Raw genomic sequence first — 16,017 nt, forward strand, 5'->3', positions numbered from 1 at the left:
AGGGCTGGATGCCAGGCTGGCCGCCCTGGGGACAGAGGCAGGGCCGGGCGCCAGGGAGCGGGGGCGCCTCTGGCAGCTGGGAAAGGCACGGACAGATTCCTCCCCGGAGCTTCGCGAAGGAACTCAGGCCTGCTGACACCTTGATCTGAAGACTTCCGACCTCCAGAACCATGAGAAACGGACGCGTCGTAAGCCGCTGAATTCACGGTGATTATTGCATAGCCGCGCCAGGAAACTCATACAAATACCATCTACTGGTGACAGCTCCACACTCCCTCCTGAGCTCCCGGCAGCACATGTGTGTTCACTTGTCCACGTGACGGCCCACAGGCAACCTAACCGCGACGTGTCTGAACCCTTTCCTGGTTCCCCCAAACCTGCTCCACCTCGCCCTCCCCAGGGGAGGCAGCGACAACCCATCCTCCCAGCTACTCCGGCCACGACCCTGAGTCGCCCGTGGTACCCGCACGACCGGTTGTGGGCAGACTTGAGGCTCCACCCTCTTTTCTCGGAGCCCACGGCTTGCGGGGCAGAAGCCAGGTCTCACTGTTCCCCTGCCTGACGGCGGCTGGGACTCCGAAGGTCCGAGTCCTATTGAGGACCCTCACAGCTGGCATCCCACTCCTCTCCTACCTCCTCTCTGCTTCCGCCTGGAGTGCCTGCCCCCTCCTCCATGAATCTTTGCTCCAGGGTCTCCTTCTCAATAGATCTACCAGCTGCCACGGACACCAAGAAAGGGTCAGAAAGGAGCACAGTGCCCAGCTAAGCGTTACAAGTGTAGGGGGGTAAATAATGGTGGAGGGGGCTGGCTCCATCCATGGCCGCCCATTCAAGAATGGGTGCCATCCAACACGCTGGAAGGACAGACAAAGCCAGCCTTGATCCTAAAACCCCTCCATCCCAACATTCTGGGTGTTTCCCTATTTTATCACCTCTAGCTCACCATGTCATGGGCAAAGCATCACCTGGCTCAGGAGACAACATGACCCTGAAGCTGGGTCAAGAGGAAATAAAACTATTCAGGGGATACATGAATGCAGGCTGGAAAGTCAGGTCCCCTCACTTTAATTAGGAGGAAGCCGAGCCCAGAAAGCGGGACGTTTCCCAGCGGCCGGCTTCCCATCCGGTGTCCTGCACCCATGCTTCCCGGTGTCTGCCCGCCCGGGGCGCCCCACGAGGCCCCTGCGGAGGACACCGGAGGGGCGGGCTCGGCCCCCCACACTTACTCCAGTCTTTCCTCTTCTTTCCTTCTCAGATCAAAGTCCCGCTGAACCACTTCCCAGACGTGCTTGGCCTCTTCGTCCGTGAGCTTGGACAGATCCAGTTTTCTCCCCATCTCTGCTTGTCAGGATCACACCTGGAAAAGACAAGATCACTGGTGGTCACCCCATAAGCCTGTGGACAGTGCCTAAGCCACAAAGAGGCAAAACAGAATGCACCGAGATCCCGGGCAGTTTGTCTGGACCTGGGCAGAGGGCTTTACTAAGCAGATTTGTGTAGCTGAAATGTGTCAGGTTTATGTGTGAAATTCCTGCACTCCTGGGACTCACACACTGAGCCACGGGGCCGCTGTCCCTCCACTGTGAGATAACGCTGGTGATGTCAGTATCTAGGGGCGCACCACTTTCCCCCGTCCCAGGGTCGTGCTCTGCAGTGGGAACCCCAGAAATGCTGGGGAAATGCTGGAGATGTGCTCCATCCATGGGCTTTTTGCCTTAGAACCCTTGGTGGAAGCAACACCGCCGAAAAGAGGCAACATCCCCCCCAGATTCCTGGTCAAGCTGTGGAGTCGCGGGTGCACGCCCTGGCCTGCTGAGCGGTGGCCCCAGCGTGATGCCTGCGAGGTCACTGTGTCTGTGGGGGGCGGGGGGGCGTGCGCATTCTTCCCACGGTGGGGCCAAAGTGCCGGCAGATGAGGGAGGGGCTACCAAGCCCGTGGGCAGCACCGTCAGCGGGAGCTCGGTTTACCCAAGGGAGGTTGGCTGTGGGAGCTCTGGAGCCCGGGCGCACATTGGTCGCCCCGATGCCCAGGCCTCACCCTCCTCCAAGATCCTGATGTCATACAACTGCTTAACACAGTGGCCCGACTGTGTGACGCCCCGTTTCTAGGTAACCTGCTGGCCAGGAAGACAGACTTCAGGTGATTTTATGCCCTGTTTGTAGACATTACACCGGATCCCAGTCCATGTTAAAAGGACAGAGAAAGGAAAATCCCAATGCCAAAAGCCAAGATAAGCAGAACCTTAGAACCCTGCATGCTATTCAGTTTGCCTCGTATGGGGCGCCTGGGTGGCTCAGTCGGTGAAGCGTCTGCCTTCAGCTCAGGTCACGATCCTGGGGTCCTGGGATCAAGCCCCGTGTCTGGATCCCTGCTCAGCGGGGGGCCTGCTTCTCCCTCTGCCTCTGCTGCTCCCCCGCTTGTGCTCTCTCGCTCTCTCTCTCAAATAAATAAAATCTTAAAAACAAAACAAGTGTGCCTCATGGACCAGCAGCGTTTCCTGGGAGCTTGTTAGAAATGCAGATTCTCAGGCCCTGCCCCAGACCTCCTGATTCAGAATTCATATTTCAACGAGATTCCCATAGGGTCGTGTTCACACTGGAGTAGGCCGATGTCGCCGGTCCCAGGACCCCTCTGAGCAGCAAAGCTCTAGTGAAGCAGGACAGGGACAGAGAAGGGGTTGGCTGAGCAGAGAATGAGGATCACAGAGAAGGTACACGGGCCTCACAGATGCCGAGGCTGCCGTTACTCTGGGTACAACATTGAGGCATCACCACATGAGGGAGGTCTTTGCCCGGGGATTCGAGCACACGGGGTTGGGGGTGCTGCCCAGAGGGGACCACCCTGCTCACCCCACCATGCCCATCCTTTGAACATTTCTTTGCCCCTTCTGGTGTGACTGCTGTGGTCACATCCGTCCCTGTCAAGCTCCAGGAGGGACAGAGACTTTGTGTTTTTCCTGGTACATAGCAGGTACTGTTCCGTGCTCCCAGTGCTCTGGTCCCCTACAAGGCTGCACACGGGAGCCCCTCGGCCCGAGGACGAGGCGGCTACACCCACGCCAGCTCTCCTCTGGGCACCAAGGCTCAGGGGAAGATGCGGTTTGGGTGACAGTTGTGCCGTGGGCAAGAGAGTTTGAGAACCACTGGGTGACTTCAACAAGTCTTCACGGAGGACTGAAATCCGTTTCTCAGGAACGTCAGAGCAGGGGTCCCATCTGTCTGTGCTCCCTGGGAATTCCTCAAGCCCACGAAAGACTTGATTTTGCTTCTGAGTTCTGGGGAGCATCTCTCTTCCAGTTCTGCTGACCATTCAAGCGTTCGTCACGGAGATGTCAACAAAACTTGCTCTGGGCCGGGGATGGACTCTGATTTGTTTCACAAGGGGTCAATTATGACAAGTGACCTTTTCAGGGCGGTATCCACATACCATCTACAATGAAAATTTCCTCCGAGGTCCAGTGGCCCTCGACGAAAGTATTCCCTGACTTCTGCCTTAAATCGGTGAAAAATAATTTCTTAATATTTTTTGCACCAAACCCTCAGTATTTCCCCCTTCAAGCACGATGCTGACCGTGAACGATGCATTCCGAAGTTGCCTCAATGGGCCAGAGTCATTCAAACTATTTTCATTGACAGCTGAATTTAGATTTTGGACAAGAAAGTGTTAAAACCAAATTCACTGTTGCTGTTCTCCTAGAATACATGATTTCTGGTTTTTAAAAATTGGAAGAAAAAGTTCTTTTTTGATGAATGACTGGGGTTTGTTCATTTTTCTTAAACCATTTTTGAAAAAAAAAAAATGTATCCTAAGAAGCACATTCATTGAGGTTCTCTTTTCAGAGCAGATGAAAGAGCTGTGAGCATCAGCTGACTAGTTAGCACCATCTCCTCTCCAAAGGGACACAATTCCAGGCTTCCTTTAAGAATCTTAGATGGTGAGGGGTGGGCGTGAGAGAAGCCAAACAAAAGGAAACTAGTATTCTCTTTTTACCATGATAGCCTAGTGGCGGGTAAGCGATGGATGGGAAGGCTGCTAGCCATCAGAACCGCCCCCCGAGGCTGAGAACATGCGTGTGTCTCCCCCCCCCCCCCCCCCAGGGTTCCCTTCCAGACTGTTCCTTCTCTTGGAAGCTTCTTGCTCATAAGGAGGGCTTCTTGGTTTCCCAGCTTGGACAGCAAAGACCACCAAGGCCCCGGGGACCAGATGCATGCTGGACCTGGAGGGTCTGGGCACCTCTGGCGAGGGGGTGCCTGCCAGGAGGGGGTGAGCCCCTCAGAAATAGGCTGAGATGTAAACAGGGGAGACCAGCAGGCCGAGGGCAGCAGGCGGCGGCCCCACTTGCTTCTACAGAAACTGGCTCCATGGCTTAGCTCCCTCTTGGAAGTTCTGATCATGATGCTGGGTTATTACGGAAAGTGAACCTTGTTCGCTATGCTCTGTTTAATAAAGCCAGAACTGACATGATCTCGATGGTGAAAAAGATGCATCTGACACAGCCAAACCAAGCAGTTCAACGTCACCTGAAAATTTTACGCTAGTGTTTATGTTTAGCTCCGACCCAACTTCGGGGGTAGAGGGAGAGGAAGGAAGGAAGGAAGAGGGATTCCGAAGGTCAGAGTCGCCCGTAGGAGGCTGTGCCATGCTGCGGGGTGGGGGGTGGCGAGGCTCCCAGCACAGCCAGGGGTTGAGAGACAATGGCCCAAGACCCAGGTCTTTATCTACTGTGACCGAATCTTCCCACTTAGTGAATTAAGGACATGAAGATGCTTTTAGGGCTTTTTGAAAACTATCTTTGAAAAGTAACCTTAAATTGAATGGAGAATACTTTTGACTTGACCAAAAGTCACTGGCATCTTGGGGAGGCTTTGCTGGGCACCCCCTCTGGCTTGCCTCGGGCTGGTACGCTGATGGGGGCCCGTGTGCCAGGTACAGCCACACCGTGGGACCCACATGGGCTCATGGAGTGGACAGCCCTTCAGCCAATTATCAGTCTCCCATCACTACACACTGTGCTTGCTCCCCGAGACCCCGATCCGCCCCTGGAACCCCTCCACCCTCGACAGTCACGGGAGAGCATGCTTCTGTCCCTGCCCCCGCCTGGGGGAACCTCCCAGTTCGTGTCGGGGGGAGGGCTGTCTCCACCAGGCTCCAAGTCATGAGGTTCCTGTATGAAATGCTTTCAATTTCGCCCGTTCCACTGCTCAGATTTAATCACATTTTTAATCTCCGAGACGGTTAGCCCTCCCTGATTGTTTCATAGCTGTAATGGAGAAAAGCAAGGATGACATGGAGATTAACGAGTTGCAAAGACAGTGGAACGGGTTTTATAAAATGGATCTCCCAGATGCACAACACTGAATTTCGATGGTGTGTTGTGTTTATCTGTTAAAGAACTGAGTTCACAGTCTGGTCAAGTTCAGGTGAAGTGTGGGCAGTGGCTCCTCCTACATGACACTTGGCTCGACCCACCTCTTGGGTCAGCTGCCCTCCGAGCCTTGGAACAGTGGTGATTACAAGTGGTCACCCGCCTGAGCAAATAAAACTGGGAAGCAAGTCAAAGTTTCTCATGAAATGCCCAACTCACAAAGGAGGCAGGAATGCTCTCTGACTCAGAGTCGAGGCTGATAGGTGCTCTTGCTGATAGAGGCGCGGGCACGTTCCTGGGGGAAGGCGGATGTGCCACCTGTGGGTTGCTCTGTAACCCTGGTGGCTGTTTCTCGAACACCACCCTCTGCGCTGGCCGGTGTGGCTATTTCTGTGGCCAAGGCTTGCTGCTCATTAGGAGCAACCAAAGCCCCAGCCCTTGTCAGTGGCAAAATGAGAGCATTTCCACCCAGAAGCTTCCCCGGACCCCTGCTCGAGGTGCCCCAGGCTCTAGCAGCAACGGCACTGGGTGTGCACTCTGTAGCTTGCCCCCACCTCCCGCCCATTCTCTCTGCTCTCTCAGGTCTCAGGGCGGTTGCTGGTGATGCTCATCTACACACGGACATAGTTTCTGCATGTGCAGCTAAGGCCTCAGCCCCAGGGTCCACAGCAAGAGCGGGTCCTGGGGTGAGGCTGCAGGACGGGGACAGGGCCAAGAGTCAGGAGCTGGCGTCCCATCCCGGTTCAGGCAGCAGCTGGCCCTGTGACCTAGGACAGCTTCCCCGCCTGTCTGGGTCTCAGCTTTCCCATCTGTGTCCCGGACAGGGTTGGGCTCCGTGAGCTCTCCAGCCCTCTCCAGCCCTGCATGATGCCGGGGTGTTGGAATGAAAGGGGAGGCTACAGGACGGGGTGGAGGGGCTCTTCCTCCAGAGGCTGCTTCTCAAACAAACAAGACAGTCAGCCCCAGAAGGCTGACCCAACCACGTGAGCCGGCACACACACGAGCAGGCGCCACGTCGTCATCCAAGGGCACCGAAGTCACCTTTCCCGTTAGTCTTCAGGTCTCTGAAACCTCTTTGCCACCCCAAGCCCCGCACCAGCCCCACTCAGCTGGTTTTCATGTTTCACTCTCTAATGCCTCACTCAACAAGACCTGCTGACTTCTCTTCCGTGTTCCTAGAACTGTCCTCCGTCAGTCCTCCAGAGCACCTACCACTGTGCCCATTTTTTGGATGTGGGGGAGGTCCTGGAGGTTTGGGAGGGGATGGGGCTCTTGCCCAGGAAAGCTGTAGCTTTGCTAGGGTCCGCTGAGTGGCCCAACAATGAGGCAGAGGCAGGGACGTCCAGCAAAGAGGTGAATGAGCTGGATCTGAAGGGCAGTGTCACTGGTCAGCTACCCAGGGCCTGCAAGCCCTCGCCCTTTCTGTGGGCTTCACAGCCACCGCCAGTGCCTGCCTCGGCACATGATGGGCTAGTGCGGGCCTCACCTCCCCCATTACCATTCCAACCTCTCAGAAAGAAATACATAAATAAGATTTTAAAAAACACCACACCACATAAAAAAAGAAAATGTGAAAGCCCCAACCCAACTGAAAATGGAATTTTCAATATTGGGTTAAGGTTAGTAGGAAACAGGTTTCTAAGCCTCAGAAACTTTAGGGGATTTATAAGGGAGGTTTAGCTCAGGCCAGGACCTGGGACGGGAGCCTACTATGCGATGCCCATCACCCACCAACCGGTCCCACATCTCTAGAACTAGGTGGATGGGGGGAGGTGGAAGGAGGGAGGGCTGTGTGTAAACAAAAGATGATTCTAATAAAGCTGCGGCTTTTGGAAGCCCCGGGAAAGGTCAGGACCCTCCTCCCGTGGCAAAACATCATCGGGGCTCTGTCCCCTCAAACCGGCACCGCAGTGGACGTGGAAGACTCACAGAAGGCCTTGGGCCCCTGGGAGTCCAGCCTTGAGTCTCCTGGGGTGACCCAAGCCTCAGCCCTGTCTGCACTCGGACCCGCAGTAGGCTCTGAGTGAAACCACTGTTTTGCCCAAAATGGGCTCCCTGAGAACCCAGGCTCTGATCCGGGTATCCCCGAGGCCTGGGTTTGGTGGAAAGGGAGCGCCCTCCTCAACAGCCTGGCCCAAGGCCTGGGTGCCGCTGGGGGCATTTTCACACGGGTGGAGCTGCACACATCACCACGGACCCTCCCTCCACCTGCGTCCCCAGTCCTGGACGCCACACTGGCCTCGCCATTCCCCTTTCTGACTGCACACTCACCGGCTCGTTTCTAGGGGCGGGCAGGCCCTGGTGCTGCTCTCGGGGCTGCTCTCTCCGGTCCTGCGAGGGAAAGGAAGGCGACCAGGCGGGTCCGAGCGCACTGGGGCGAGGCAGGACGGTGCAGGCCAGGCGGGGCGCGGGGCGCACGGGGCCAGGTAGGGCGCAGGGGGGCCAGGCGGGGCGCGGGGCACCTGACCTGCGGGGCGGCGGGGCGCGGGCTAGGTCCGGGTGCAGCCGGCCGGGTCACGTGGGCCGAGCCCCGCCCCTGCCCGTCCCGCCCAGCTCCGGGAGCGCCTCCGGGTGCCGCACGTAGGGCGCCTGGGCGCGTGGCGCGGGTGCCGGGAGCGCACCAGACTCCGCGTCCCCAGCCAACCTCCGGGAGAAAGGTGGCGGCGGGGAGGGGAGGGTTGAGCCCACGCCCGGGAGTTGCGGCGACTTCGTCGGGGTGCTGCGGCTGCCGCGGCCCCTCCTCCGCGCCAGGGGACCCGCGGGCCTGAGCGCGCCCTCGGAGCGCGCCGGACTGTTTTTTTATTCCTACCCAATTCTGCAGGGGAACGCATTTTACTTCGGCTTTACCGACGGGGAAACCGAGGGTCGGGAAAGAGCTTTACTCAAAGCCACCGACTCATAAGTGGGAATGCCATCTGGTAAGTGGGACTTGGGGTCCCGGCCTTCGTCGCGCAGGTCCCGTGCCTCTGACAGCCCTCCGTCCTGCCCGGCGTCGGGTCGCGGCTGGGCCGGGAAGCCCACAGCGCCAGGAGCCCCGCGCGGGGAGGGCACCGAGGCCTTGCCTATCGAGGACCGTCCTGCAGGTCGCACTGCCGCGGCTCTCGGCGGAGTGAGCACACGGGGCGCGCAGACCGGGTGGGGTGCCATCGGAGGACGCGGTCGGGGCGACCCTCCTCCGAGCTCCCCGCACCCTCCCCGCCCGGACTCGGCGCTCAGGGACGCTTCAAACCCAGCCGGCCCCAAGCGCCGCCACCAGCCCCAGCCACCCACCGTGCTTCGGAATTCCCAGGGACAGTTGGGGGACCACCATCTCCCCTCTCTCTTCCGGAGTTGGGCGCCTCAGAGCACTCTCCCCGCCTCGCTCTCGCTTATAAAAATCCTGAAACGGAAAGTACACCGCCCCCCGCCGCAGGAACTGCCTTTGCAACTCAGTTTCCATAGCTATGAAATGGGGATAGGATGATTAATAAATGCATAATCGATACTCTTAGGTGAACGCGTAATACAGACGAGGACATTAAGCCTTATTAGGATCATTGCGATGTCACATTAGATAATATGTAAGGAGTCTTCAAAAGTCACAAAACGCTACTGCAGTTAGTGTTTGCCTGGCCTGCCCAGGAAGCACTGCAAGTGAATTGGGGTGTTTCGGGCCCTTGCACTGCGTTAGGATAGGAACTCTCACCAGACATCTTCAACTGGGGTGTGTGTGTGTGTGTGTGTGTGTGTGTGTGTAAATAGTTGCAACTTAAAGCCGAGTTTCCACAGCCCATAGGAGCCCGTTCCTATGGTTTTCATTTTCTTACCATATATTTTACTTTTGCTTGTAAAATCAATGAACCTGTTAAAAGTTGGCATCAGGACTGTAAGTTCCTTTAGGGCAGAGTGGGTTTTTTTTTTAATTTTTTTTAAACTTTAGTGTTTATTTACTTAAATGAGTGGGTTTTAAAAAATGTACAGAAGTGATAAGTGATAAAGATATATGGTAAAGAATATTAACAGTATAAAATGAAAAGTCAATTTCGCTCTTGTTCCGGCTCCCAACCCCTCTCCCCAGAGGCAATCATTGCTAATGGTGTCTTAGGCATTGTTCCGGAATTATTGTGGGTGTGGATAAGTACATGAACTGTGGATCCAGCTGCAAGAGGTGGACTCCCAGCTGGGTGTATTACCGTCTAGCTGTGTTAACCCCACGCACGTTACCTCCCCCCCTCCCCCGGGGCTCACTTCTCCCTGTACATGGTGGGGAGAGCAATAGAATCTACATTCTGGATTGTTCTGAATCCATATACATAAAGCTCTTGGATGAGACCTGCTACGTGGTATTTGCTAAATGCTAACTGCTATTAGTATAGACCCAATTCATTCTTTTTAAGGGTTGCAGAGTATCCATTGCATGAGTTTATCGTAATTATTTTACAGTTTTCTATGGATGGACAGTGAACTTTTGATTTTTTTGCTATTTTAAAAATTTCTGTCATCGATATTATGGACAATACTTAGTTTCTTGACATATATGTGATACAAAAATTTTATTGTACGAACATACCTATCATTGTACATGTATACTCATACCAATATATTTATGGAATAAAACGCTAAAATTGAATTGCTGAGTCAAAGAACATGCAATTTTTATGAGGAAATTCTAGAATTAAAACATTTTTATGTTGAAACAATCTCAAGATTACAGAAATTTGCAAGTATTACACAAAGATATCCTCCCCCCCATTTGTAAGCTGCTGACATGATTTTTCTTTAGTGTGTATTTTACACAAGGGCAATTTTCTACAAAACTATGGTCTAACCATCAAAATCGTGATACGTTGCTGTCTCTAATCACGAGAACCCTTTCAAATTTTGCCAGTTGTCTCAATAATATCCTTTATTGCAAAGGATCCAGTTTAGAATATCCTGATTTCCTACATTAGCTATTTAGGGGAAACTGGGAGGGGACAGGGAAGAGAGGAGGGAGAGGTTAGCAGTGGTACTTGACGGCTCCTGGCCAGGATCTTGGGGTGTGCTTGCTTCTCCTCCCCCTGACATTCCTGCCTTGCCTGGTCCTCACCTTTGGGACTCTGCCCAACCCCATCTGCTCCCCAGCTTCTTGGGGCTCCCAGTGTCCCCTTGGTGGTACCCTCTGGCTCCCTGACAGTTTGCCCCGCCCCTATGACTATCCTTCCTTGTTCACTTGCTTAGGGGCTGGTGTTGTCTTTCTCAACCCTATGTGGCTCAATCCTGTCTCTGGATTGAGTGATCGAAGAGCAGTTAACATAGTGATTCGCGTACAACATAGTGATTCGACAATTCTACACGTTATGCCCCACTCACCAGGATAAGTACAGTTATCATCTGTCCCCATGCAATATTGCTATAATACTGTTATACCCCCCATGCTCTACTCTTCATTCCCGTGACTTACTTATTTTATAACTGGAAGTTTGTACCTCTCCATCACCTTCACCCGTTTGCCCATCTCCCTGTCCCCTCCCTTCTGGCATCAACCAGTTTGTTCTCTGTATTTATGAGTTTCTTTCTGTTTTGTTTTTTCATTTTTTTTTAAAGATTTTATTTATTTGACACAGAGAGAGCGACAGTGAGAGAGGGAACACAAGCAGGGGCAGAGGGAGAGGGAGGAGCAGGCTTCTCGCTGAGCAGGGAGCCCGATGCGGGGCTCGATCCCAGGACCCTGGGACCATGACCTGAGCCGAAGGCAGACACTTAACAACTGAGCCACCCAGGCGCCCCTCATTTGTTTTGTTTTGTTTTGTTTTGTTTTAGAGTCTACATATAGTTGAAACCATATGGTGTTTGTCTTTCTCTATCTGACGTATTTCACTTAGCATAATGCTCTCTAGATCCACCCATGTTGTCACAAATAGCAAGTTCTCATTCTTTTTTATGGATGAGTAATAGTTCATTGTATGTAGATACCGCATCTGTTTCATTCATATCCATCTACTGAGGGACACTGTTGCTTCCATATCTTGGCAGTACACTTAGGGGTGGATATATCTTTTTGAATGAGTGTTTCCTGTCTCTTACTGATGAGGAAACTGATCCCCAGAGAAGAGGTGGTGTACCAGGGTCAGCTTGCCTCTCTAGCAGTCAGCTTCTCACTAAGCCATCATGGACTTGCCCGGAATCTGGTTGATGGGTGGACACCAGAGGGCAGTAGAGGGCTCCTCCCCACCTCCTTGTCTTCACGGTGGCTGCCTGGAGACCCCGCCTTTTCTGGGATCTAGGGCCAGAGAGGACAAGGAGGGAAGGATCCTTGTCTCGGTCACTCCAGCAGGAAGCTCAGCATGGAAGATGGCCTTCAGAGGAGGATCTTGAATGTCACCTTTTGGGAGGCCCCCATCTCCAGGACTAGTGTGCAGGCAAGTTTCACGGAGGGCTGGGCTTGGACTTAGCCTGGTCTCTGCTCATAGCCGGGGCCCCAGGGGAAGGGAGGCCCCTGGCCCACCGGGGAGTGTCCTACAGTCTCTACGAGATGGCTGAGCCCGGGATTTGTGGGGAAAGGCCTGCTGCCCCTGGCCCAAAGCCCCCTCCCGAGCCTTCTAGGTTGCTGCAGGTGGCTGTTAGAATCCATCCCTCGTTCTCCCGTGTTGATTCCTCTGGGCCAGTTTGGCATTGGGCTAACAGGGGCATCTGGATTCTTTTCAGGTGAACATACAGGAAATTGAATACATGCAAAATACTGCCCCAAACCCCGGCCATGTCCAGCAAACTACCTGTACGGTACAAGAAAATATGTTTACATCAGATACCGAATGGCATTTTTTTTTCTTTCATGAATATGGAAAGTTGGGGAGAATCCCATTTTTGGAAGCATTCTTCTGGCTCTGTGGTTGTGGGACTGGGCAGGGAGTCACAGGGCCTCTGAGGAAGTGTCTCCTGACCCTGCTTCAGCCATCTCCCCAGGGCATGGGGCCCTGGGACTGTCCCCCACACCTTGGGAGACACACACTGACCCTGAGCTGTGTTTCTCGTGGGGTCAGGACCACTGGAAAGCACCTGTCTGCTGTCTCCCAGCCATCCCCCTGCCCACACCCTTGCTATCTGAGCCCTGGCCTCCTCGGACGGCGCCCTCTCCCTTCCCCTGCTCTGGCCCCCCTCCCTTTTTGGTTCTTAGTTCAACAGCCCTCCCTTAGAAAAGCATTTTCTGAGCATCCAGCCCTCCCCACCATCGGACTCTGTTATTCCCTGCACATTCCTGCGGAACCACTCCCATAATTTACCTGCCATGTATGTGGTGACCTGGTTCACATCTTTGCTCCCCTGCTCTAAGCTCTGGGAGTGCTAGGTCTGTGATGTTCATGAGCTCTGGTGTGCTTGCTGCCTTACACGATGCCTGGTACATAGTAGGCCTTTGATAACTACTTGTTGAATCAACACTGTTTGATAATCACAATCATGTATTTTGATGATGCCCTTGATCTTTTGTTTATTTTTAAAATTTTTATTTTTAAAAGATTTTATTTATTTATTGAGAGCGAGCGAGCATGAGTGGGTGGGGCGGGGAGGGGCAGAGGGAGAGGGAGAAGCGGACTCCCCCGCTGAGCAGGGAGCCCAACGCGGGGCTCGATCCCAGGACCCTGGGATCTTGACCTGAGCCGAAGGCAGACGCTTAACTGACTGAGCCACCCAGGCGCCCCTGCCCTTGATTTTCTAAAGAAGTTTTACTTTAAATTCCAGTTAGTTAACCTGCAGTGTAATATTAGTTTCGGGTGTACAATATAGGGATTCGGCACTTCCATAGAGCGCCTGGGGCTCATCACGACAGGTGCACTCCTTCATCCCCATCACCTGGTTACCCCATCCCATCTGGTCACCACCGGTGCGTTCTCTAGAGTTAAGAGTCTGTTCCTTGGTTTGTCTCTCCCTCTTCCCCCCCGCTTTGCTCCTTTGTTTTGTTTCTTAAATGCCACATATGAGTGAAATCATGTGGTATTTGTCTTTCTCTGACTGACTTACTTGACTTAGCATAACACTCCAGCTCCATCCATGTCGTCGCAAATGATGATGCCCTTGATTTTAACTTTGACTGACGGTCATTTTCCAAACAGCTCTGCCCCCAGCACCCAGTGCTCCTGGCACCCTCCTGGGGAAACGGGTCTGCTGGGAAGAGGCCCAAGAGGGGGCTCATTGCCCTCACCGAAGCCCGAAGCTTCTGCTGTTGTTTTCCTCTTGCACCTGCCGCCCACCGGCCCTTACTGTGTTGTGAGACCCTGGCCCCCAACTCAGCTCAGACTCTGCCTCTCTTGAGTTGGTCTGAGGTCGTCCTGGCTTCCCCTCCCCGGGAAGAACGTGCTTGAGGGCAAGAGACGGTTTCCCTCTACTCAAAGCCTGACCGAATTTCATTTGCCTGTTCCTACCCTGGGCGCAAGTTCTCAGAAACATAGGGTCTGCAAATTCATTTTGGCAACGCGCTTTTCCTCATCCGAACACATAGGAATTCGATTTTGATATCGCGTAGAAGAGGCTTTAATTAGCCAGAGAAGCCAAGCCAGAAGAGAGCGGAATCTCCTGAGGAATGAAGCCTGTGACTCTAAGACCGTCAAAGCACTTCCAGGGTTCTGGAAGCTTCAGATCATGTGAGGCAGGGGCCAATGAGCCCTTGCCTTTCCCTCCATTAGCTGAATTAGGGGCTTTTACTCCTGAGGATTCGGGAATCGAGCAGAAATGGTGTGAGCCGAAGAGAAAGAATGCAGGCTTTAGGTTTTAGGCTCTACTCTCAGAAGAAGACCCCGCTGTGAAGGGAGGAGAGCAGGTCCTCACTGAAGACCTACTGGGTGCTGAGCGGGCACTGTGGGTGCCTCCTGGTGTCAGCAGCACTTGTGCTGGGCGCCTGGCCCTCACGGCGTCCCTGGGGCTGCAGGTGAGGAGGCAGAGACACCCGCCGGAGGCCGCAGGGTTAGCGGGGTAGCGCGGGGCCATCAGGTCTCAGCCCAGGCGAGGGTGTCTCTGAGCCCCGGCCCCCGCAGCGCCCAGCACAGCAGGAGGGGCCTCGCCCACTGGGGGCACAGCCAGAGGCAGGAACCTGGGAGGGGCAGACCCAGGAGCTCCGAGCCAGAGGCCCTCTGGAGGCCACCAGCCAGCGCAGGGCTGGGGAGCGGCTGGCCCCGGAGCGCGGACCCCGGTCGTCACCCCCGCTCCCATGTCACCGCGGTTACACCAGGCATCGCGGTAACGACCCTCCCCACCCCTTCTTCATGTCCACACCTCGCAGAGTGACCTCGCTTCGGTTTCGACTGCGTAAGCTGCATTCCACATCTCACATTCCACTCCGGTCCGAATGTTCCTGAACATTTGCAGCGCTGCTAAGGAAACCCGGCACATGCTCGCTTACTTGGGCTGCTACCCACCGGACCCTCTCAGGACATCCTGATGCCGGCAAAGCCTCGGAGGTCAGTGCCAACAGGAAACCAACCCAGCACCAGGAGCAAGACTCCAGCCGCGCCTCACCCTGTCCCATCTCCACCCTGTGGTCCACTCTGCGCACACTGACCCTCGCCCTGCCCTTCCCCTATCCCCATACTCACCCAGTCTTCACGTTCACTAGCTACCCGCTCCCCAAACCTGGTTCAAATGCTCAGCCCCCTCTCCCACAGCTCCTGCCCCCCAAGGCACGCTTGTTTCGGGGAGCACCAATAGGCCTTTGGTCCAGGGTGGAAACGTGATGTCCACCTGCTCTGTCCTTTGCTCCTGTCCTTCACCCCTCCCAAGTTAACCTTCCAAACTGGCCCAGATCCCACCGGCCCAGGAGCCTGGGATAGCTCCCCGGTTTTGAAAGTAGTTTCATAAACGTATTTCGGGGTTCTGGACACACTTGATTAGAATTTTCAGGTATCTAAAGTCATTTAAAAACTGTAATAACAACCTAACGCATACTTGGGAACTAGAATGGCAGGGGCAGGTGTCTCCCAGGGTGTGCTGTGGAGGCCACAAGTCCTCCAGGCAATGTTTAAAGAGATCGCTACCTCTTGACACCTTAGGGCAGACTGTGCTGATCATCAGACCCAGCATTTAATCGTTGAGGATGCCAGTGTAGGTTTTCCAGATAAAATATGGGCTGCCTCGTTAAATTTTATTTTATTTTTTTAATTTAATTTAATTTCATTTTTTTAAGATTGTATTTATTTATTCACGAGAGACAGAGGGAGAGAGAGAGAGAGAGAGAAGCAGAGGGAGAAGCAGACTCCCGCGGAGCAGGGAGCCCGATGCGGGACTCGGTCCCAGGACCCTGGGATCATGACCTGAGCCGAAGGCAGCCGCTTAACCAACTGAGCCACCCAGGCGCCCTGCCTCGTTAAATTTTAATTGTAGGTTAACTGTGAACAGTTTTTTTTTTCAAGTATAAGTATGTTCTAAGAGTTTCATGAGGCATACTTATTTTTACTAAAATATTCATTGTTTTTCTGCAATTCAAGTTTAACTGGTCATCTCGCATTGACATCTGGCGAATGTGCCTCAGAGCTACAAAGGGAACACCCTGGGTAGGTTTTCTGTGCTGTAGCCGGGGCCTTGGTAGGGCGGTGGTGGCATCCTGTGACCCGGGATGGGGACATCTGGGTGGATGAGTCTGAGCTTGAACACCCAGGTTCTCCAGAACACTCTGGGCATAAAGAAGCAGCCTCTCCCCTGATTC

General features: G+C 54.1%; 1 protein-coding gene and 1 long non-coding RNA gene across 6 annotated transcripts in view; one reads left to right on the top strand and one right to left on the bottom strand.

Moving 5' to 3' along the window:
- Positions 1-7,849, bottom strand: part of MLPH (melanophilin) — a 42,198-nt gene extending 34,349 nt beyond the window's left edge. For all 3 annotated transcript variants that reach the window (XM_073876747.1, XM_073876750.1, XM_073876743.1), the window contains exons 1-2: positions 7,638-7,849; positions 1,227-1,357 (exon numbers count right to left, since the gene is read on the bottom strand). In XM_073876747.1, the coding sequence (XP_073732848.1) occupies positions 1,227-1,336 (110 nt within the window). In that variant the 5' untranslated portion in view covers positions 1,337-1,357; positions 7,638-7,849. The remainder of the gene's footprint in view (positions 1-1,226; positions 1,358-7,637) is intronic.
- An 88-nt stretch (positions 7,850-7,937) lies between these two features.
- Positions 7,938-16,017, top strand: part of LOC141369976 (uncharacterized) — a 10,610-nt gene continuing 2,530 nt past the window's right edge. The window contains exons 1-3 of one of the 3 annotated variants that reach the window (XR_012373580.1): positions 7,938-8,284; positions 14,599-14,776; positions 15,800-15,865. This is a non-coding gene — a long non-coding RNA (uncharacterized lncRNA). Of the gene's footprint in view, positions 8,285-11,625; positions 11,747-14,598; positions 14,777-15,799; positions 15,866-16,017 lie in introns of those variants that run through there. The other 2 variants (XR_012373579.1, XR_012373581.1) reach the window with 2 other exon arrangements.

This window comes from Callorhinus ursinus, unplaced genomic scaffold (assembly GCF_003265705.2).
Source record: "Callorhinus ursinus isolate GAN/ISIS: 27379988/994484 unplaced genomic scaffold, GSC_fseal_2.0 scaffold2, whole genome shotgun sequence".
NCBI classification, from domain to species: Eukaryota; Metazoa; Chordata; class Mammalia; order Carnivora; family Otariidae; genus Callorhinus; species Callorhinus ursinus.